At 36.5% G+C, this 6,678-nt stretch overlaps 3 protein-coding genes across 5 annotated transcripts in view; all 3 read left to right on the top strand.

Annotated features, from left to right (window-relative positions):
- LOC104739911 (mitochondrial import receptor subunit TOM40-1-like) overlaps positions 1-1,121 on the top strand; it is a 4,925-nt gene extending 3,804 nt beyond the window's left edge. For 2 of the 3 annotated variants that reach the window (XM_019235991.1, XM_019235992.1), the window contains 2 exons: positions 40-135; positions 395-577. In XM_019235991.1, the coding sequence (XP_019091536.1) occupies positions 40-135; positions 395-490 (192 nt within the window). In that variant the 3' untranslated portion in view covers positions 491-577. Of the gene's footprint in view, positions 1-9; positions 136-394; positions 843-930; positions 999-1,097 lie in introns of those variants that run through there. The other variant, XR_002035147.1, reaches the window with a different exon arrangement.
- Positions 2,849-3,762, top strand: LOC104739908 (mitochondrial import receptor subunit TOM40-1-like). Its single transcript, XM_010460388.2, has 4 exons — positions 2,849-3,011; positions 3,100-3,167; positions 3,267-3,350; positions 3,450-3,762. The coding sequence occupies exons 2-4, from the start codon at positions 3,138-3,140 to the stop codon at positions 3,627-3,629; spliced, it is 294 nt and encodes a 97-aa protein (XP_010458690.1). The 5' UTR covers positions 2,849-3,011; positions 3,100-3,137; the 3' UTR covers positions 3,630-3,762.
- On the top strand, positions 4,161-6,136 carry LOC104739907 (pentatricopeptide repeat-containing protein At1g12300, mitochondrial-like). The gene has a single exon (XM_010460387.2). The coding sequence runs from the start codon at positions 4,271-4,273 to the stop codon at positions 5,996-5,998; it is 1,728 nt and encodes a 575-aa protein (XP_010458689.1). The 5' UTR covers positions 4,161-4,270; the 3' UTR covers positions 5,999-6,136.

Here is a 6,678-nt window from a genome sequence, read left to right as displayed (position 1 = left end):
CTCTTTTTTTTTTTTTTGTTCTGAGTGTTTTTGTTTCAGCTGTCGCTTACTGGAGATGTTGCTACTGATGGTACACTAACTGCGAGAGTGAAAGCGGTTGTAACTGATAAGTTGACTGTGAGGGCAGGTACAAAGGTAACTGTTGCAGCAGATCACTTCTTGAGCATTAGTTGCAACTAGAGATACTGTTAATCGTTCTATGGTGTATATTCGCTTCACAAAATGTGTTTTCTTACAATCTTCTTTTTTCCAGCTAAGAAATGAGTCACGTTTGTCCAAAATGTGTTTTCTTACAATCTTATTATCTCTGTTTGAAGATTTGGCTATCTTTGTGATTTAACGTTTTGATGAATAGTTTCTTTAACTTAATTTCTTTTGTCTCACATTTCTATAGGCTCTAAACTGCAGAGCTCAATTTCAACTCGGGAACAATGGTCTAACTGCAGCAACATATATCCAGATAAATTTGCTACACTTAGTTCTGTTCTAAGTTTTCTCAACTCTTTCTCATTTGATTTAATGCCACTATTATTAATTGTTTCTGTATTGTTTAATTAGTATTTGCAAATTCTTTGTATACACAAATACTGAAAAAATTAAGTACTTGGTCTATAAAAAGATTATGGCAACAGCCAATAATACGTCAAGTCAATAACAATTAGCTCACAATTAGTACAAAAGAAAAAGAAATGACTGTTCATATTTTACTGTAAAAGTTGTTCTTTTGATTACTGATAGTAGTTTTCAATACGGCGTGTGACACCCTGTCTATCTTTGGGTGGTGAGGTCTTTTGCACCAATGTGCCTCAAAAGTCCGGTGTAGGTACGAGACTGATAAGATGGTAATGTTTCTTCTAAGTCACTCTATTAGACAGCTTACAACCCCAATACGTAGAAAGTATCATATTAAGAACTTTTCTTTACTAATAGGTTGCATCTGGGCAGTTCTTAACACTGGTAATGTATTTATGACCTATGTTCATAAGATTTCAAAGAAGGTAATTGGACGTTCGCATTTAATTTTCTCTTTAAGCTCGCTCGATGTGATAATAATAATCATGACAGATAATAATATGTATCTTTCTGCTCATAATCAGGTTTCACTCGCCACTGATTTTGCGTACAATTGCTTTTCAAGAGATGTTAAAGCTGGTGTTGGATATGACTGCAATTCTAAACAGGTAAATATTGCTATTTATTTTTATAGATTTTAATGGAATGGAAAACAATGTCTTCTGTAAATCCGTTTAAATTCTAATAATAGTGAGCTTTTGTTTCAGTCTCGTGTCCAGGGAAAAATTGATTCTAACGGTGTTGTATCTGCACTTCTTGGAAAGGAATTATATGTGGGACTCGAGTGTCTTCTTTCTGCAAATTTGGATCATAAGAACAAGAAGGATTACAAGCTTGGTTTGAGCTTAGCATATGGCTCACCAGTCACCACTCTCTTCGTGAAATAGTTACTAACTCTTTCTAAGGAATATTTATTTGTCAACTCTTTGCTTTAGTTGTATATATTTATATTTTTTAACTAGACTAATATAAGTAGATCATGCGTACGAGTGATTATGTTATATTATAGAAATTTGATTACTTATTTAGCACTCACAATTATAGAAGAAGCTGTGCATTTAGCGAATAATGTTGGAGTCCATTTCAGATTTCAGTATTCACCACAATTATTTTTTAAAATTCAATGAAGTGATCAAAACGCAGACACAGTCTAGAGAACTGATTAATATAATTATATAAGATACGTTAATTAGAATAATAACACTATTAAACGGTCATTAAACAAACAAATGTTGATTTAATCATGAAATAGTAGTACCGGTACAAGACAACCGGTACCGAAACAAACAAATTGTTTATTTCGTCAACAACTAAATAATGGAATGGAAGCAGAGGAGGATAAAGATAACCGGTTTGATATAAACCGTCTCTTTAAGCCGGTTATAGAAGCATATCGACGAACACAGTCATCTGATTTTGAGAGATTTTAGGTTTACCAATTCCATTGCTTCCTCCATGAAATTAGAAGCTGATACATACACTCATTTTTATTTTTATTAAGAGCTTTCAAATTCTATAGTTTTGGGTCATGAAGGGATTGGTTCAGACACGTCGTCTTCTTCTTCTAGAGAGAGCAGGTACTCCAAGAACTCATGTTTTCTCGTCTTGTTGCGGACGAGACTATTCTGGTTTCAGCGATAGGAATCTTTCTTATAAAGAGAGATTGAGAAGTGGGCTTGCTGATATCAAGGCAGAGGATGCTGTTGATCTCTTTCAATCCATGATTAGGTCTCGTCCTCTTCCCACTGTCACTGATTTCAATAGATTGTTTAGTGCCGTTGCCAGAACAAAGCAGTATGATCTCGTTCTAGCTCTCTCCAAGCAGATGGAGCTGATTGGGATTGCGTATGACTTGTACTCTCTCAATATTGTCATCAATTGTTTCTGTCGGCGTGGTAGAGTTTGTTTCGCTTATTCTGTTTTGGGGAAGATCCTGAAACTTGGGTATGAGCCTGACACAGTCACTTTTTCAACTCTGATTAACGGATTATGTCTCGAGGGCCGAGTTTCCGAAGCGGTGGGGTTAGTTGATCGAATNGCCACTATTATTAATTGTTTCTGTATTGTTTAATTAGTATTTGCAAATTCTTTGTATACACAAATACTGAAAAAATTAAGTACTTGGTCTATAAAAAGATTATGGCAACAGCCAATAATACGTCAAGTCAATAACAATTAGCTCACAATTAGNTTGCAAGGAGAACCGCCTAGACGAGGCAAACCAGATGCTGGATCTGATGATTAGCAAAGAGTGTGATCCTGATATTGNTACAAAAGAAAAAGAAATGACTGTTCATATTTTACTGTAAAAGTTGTTCTTTTGATTACTGATAGTAGTTTTCAATACGGCGTGTGACACCCTGTCTATCTTTGGGTGGTGAGGTCTTTTGCACCAATGTGCCTCAAAAGTCCGGTGTAGGTACGAGACTGATAAGATGGTAATGTTTCTTCTAAGTCACTCTATTAGACAGCTTACAACCCCAATACGTAGAAAGTATCATATTAAGAACTTTTCTTTACTAATAGGTTGCATCTGGGCAGTTCTTAACACTGGTAATGTATTTATGACCTATGTTCATAAGATTTCAAAGAAGGTAATTGGACGTTCGCATTTAATTTTCTCTTTAAGCTCGCTCGATGTGATAATAATAATCATGACAGATAATAATATGTATCTTTCTGCTCATAATCAGGTTTCACTCGCCACTGATTTTGCGTACAATTGCTTTTCAAGAGATGTTAAAGCTGGTGTTGGATATGACTGCAATTCTAAACAGGTAAATATTGCTATTTATTTTTATAGATTTTAATGGAATGGAAAACAATGTCTTCTGTAAATCCGTTTAAATTCTAATAATAGTGAGCTTTTGTTTCAGTCTCGTGTCCAGGGAAAAATTGATTCTAACGGTGTTGTATCTGCACTTCTTGGAAAGGAATTATATGTGGGACTCGAGTGTCTTCTTTCTGCAAATTTGGATCATAAGAACAAGAAGGATTACAAGCTTGGTTTGAGCTTAGCATATGGCTCACCAGTCACCACTCTCTTCGTGAAATAGTTACTAACTCTTTCTAAGGAATATTTATTTGTCAACTCTTTGCTTTAGTTGTATATATTTATATTTTTTAACTAGACTAATATAAGTAGATCATGCGTACGAGTGATTATGTTATATTATAGAAATTTGATTACTTATTTAGCACTCACAATTATAGAAGAAGCTGTGCATTTAGCGAATAATGTTGGAGTCCATTTCAGATTTCAGTATTCACCACAATTATTTTTTAAAATTCAATGAAGTGATCAAAACGCAGACACAGTCTAGAGAACTGATTAATATAATTATATAAGATACGTTAATTAGAATAATAACACTATTAAACGGTCATTAAACAAACAAATGTTGATTTAATCATGAAATAGTAGTACCGGTACAAGACAACCGGTACCGAAACAAACAAATTGTTTATTTCGTCAACAACTAAATAATGGAATGGAAGCAGAGGAGGATAAAGATAACCGGTTTGATATAAACCGTCTCTTTAAGCCGGTTATAGAAGCATATCGACGAACACAGTCATCTGATTTTGAGAGATTTTAGGTTTACCAATTCCATTGCTTCCTCCATGAAATTAGAAGCTGATACATACACTCATTTTTATTTTTATTAAGAGCTTTCAAATTCTATAGTTTTGGGTCATGAAGGGATTGGTTCAGACACGTCGTCTTCTTCTTCTAGAGAGAGCAGGTACTCCAAGAACTCATGTTTTCTCGTCTTGTTGCGGACGAGACTATTCTGGTTTCAGCGATAGGAATCTTTCTTATAAAGAGAGATTGAGAAGTGGGCTTGCTGATATCAAGGCAGAGGATGCTGTTGATCTCTTTCAATCCATGATTAGGTCTCGTCCTCTTCCCACTGTCACTGATTTCAATAGATTGTCTAGTGCCGTTGCCAGAACAAAGCAGTATGATCTCGTTCTAGCTCTCTCCAAGCAGATGGAGCTGATTGGGATTGCGTATGACTTGTACTCTCTCAATATTGTCATCAATTGTTTCTGTCGGCTTGGTAGAGTTTGTTTCGCTTATTCTGTTTTGGGGAAGATCCTGAAACTTGGGTATGAGCCTGACACAGTCACTTTTTCAACTCTGATTAACGGATTATGTCTCGAGGGCAGAGTTTCCGAAGCGGTGGGGTTAGTTGATCGAATGGTAGAAATGAGACATACACCCGATCTCATTACCATTAACACTCTGGTTAATGGACTTTGTCTCAAAGGTAAAGTGTCTGAAGCTGTGGTTTTGATAGATCGAATGATTGAAAATGGCTGTCAACCCAATGAAGTTACATATGGACCGGTTTTAAATGTAATGTGCAAGTCCGGGAAAACTGCCTTGGCAATGGAGTTGCTCAGAAAGATGGAAGAAAGAAAGATCAAGCTTAATGTAGTCCATTACAGTATCATCATCGATGGTCTTTGCAAAGACGAAAACCTCGACGATGCACTCAACCTTTTCAACGAAATGGAAGTGAAAGGTTTTAAAGCAGATGTTATTACCTACACCACTCTCATTAGAGGCTTTTGTAATGATGGTAGATGGGATGATGGTGCGCAGTTGCTCAGGGATATGATCACAAGGAGAATCGCCCCCAACGTTGTCACATTCAACTCTTTGATTGATAGTTTTGTGAAAGAGGGAAAACTTCTAGAGGCCGAAGAACTGTACAAGGAGATGATTCGACGAGGTATATCTCCTACTACTATTACATATACTTCTTTGATAGATGGGTTTTGCAAGGAGAACCGCCTAGACGAGGCAAACCAGATGCTGGATCTGATGATTAGCAAAGAGTGTGATCCTAATATCGTGACTTACGGTATTCTCATAAATGGATATTGTAAGGCTGAGCGGGTCGATGATGGTTTTGAATTGTTCCGCAAAATGTCCCTGAGAGGAGTGGTTGCTAATACAGTTACTTATAGCACTCTAATCCAAGGGTTTTGTCAATCGGGAAAAGTTGAGGTTGCTAAAGAACTCTTCCAAGCGATGGTTTCTCGTCGTGTTCCTCCTAATATCGTGACTTATTCTATTTTGCTGGATGGGTTGTGTGACAATGGGGAACTAGAAAAAGCAATGGAAATTTTTGAAAAAATGCAGAAGAGTAAGATGGAACTTGATATTGGTATCTATAACATCATCATTCACGGGATGTGCAATGATAGTAAGGTAGATGATGCTTGGGATTTATTCAGTAGTCTACCTCTTAGAGGAGTGAAGGCCGATGTTAAGACATACAACATACTATCTGAACTCATTGAAGACTTGAAAAGGGGAGGGTTCGCTGCTGATGCGTCCACTATAAAGATGGTTATGGATATGTTATCGGATGGTAGATTGAACAAAAGCTTTTTGGATAGGCTATCGTGAATGCCTACGAGAAAGCCCTGGTTTGTTCTGTTTCATCTAAACCCATAACAGAGTAGTAGTAATTAGCTATGAACAATTTAGTTTCTGTTCTAATGTAACTGATTGATGTTTATAATGAATAGTTCCTCCTCCTGGACATGTTTCAGATCCAAAGAAGGACAACTCATAGGGTTGTTCGTTATCTTTGTTTCTTTAGTTTGCAGTGAAGTTCGAAACAGTTAAGAGTTCTCTTGCTTCTAATAGAATCGCAGAACAAAGAGAGTTTTGTGAAATGATTTTCTTATTTTCTCAATCGTAACAAACTTTACAAAACTGTGATATATCCGTTGAAATAAACTAAACCGGATCTAAACTAAACTGGAAATCAATTGTATTTAAGTTAACCAATCTTATGTACCAACTACTCTCTAATACCCCCCCTCAAGATGGCGAGGAGTAGATGTTGATGACTCCCATCTTGCGCATAATCTCTTGAAAAGGAATCGGATGGAGAGCCTTTGTCAAAACATCAGCTAGTTGATGGTTGGTCCGAACAAACATTGTTTTAAGAATTCCATCTTCAATAGCTTCACGGACCTTGTGGCAGTCGAACTCAATATGTTTTGTTCGTTCGTGGTAAACAGAGTTGCTGGCGATGTAAAGAGCTGCTGTGTTATCACAATATAGATAAGCCGGAAGTG

The sequence above is a fragment of the Camelina sativa genome, chromosome 14 (assembly GCF_000633955.1).
Source record: "Camelina sativa cultivar DH55 chromosome 14, Cs, whole genome shotgun sequence".
Taxonomy (NCBI): domain Eukaryota; kingdom Viridiplantae; phylum Streptophyta; class Magnoliopsida; order Brassicales; family Brassicaceae; genus Camelina; species Camelina sativa.
This window is presented reverse-complemented; position numbering and strand designations above follow the sequence as displayed.

Coding starts and splice junctions, on each gene's coding strand:
- LOC104739908 (XM_010460388.2), top strand. CDS start 3,138: ATGACCTATGTTCATAAGATTTCAAAGAAG. Junction 3,168..3,266: donor TTCATAAGATTTCAAAGAAG/GTAATTGGACGT, acceptor GCTCATAATCAG/GTTTCACTCGCCACTGATTT. Junction 3,351..3,449: donor ATGACTGCAATTCTAAACAG/GTAAATATTGCT, acceptor CTTTTGTTTCAG/TCTCGTGTCCAGGGAAAAAT.
- LOC104739907 (XM_010460387.2), top strand. CDS start 4,271: ATGAAGGGATTGGTTCAGACACGTCGTCTTCTTCTTCTAGAGAGAGCA.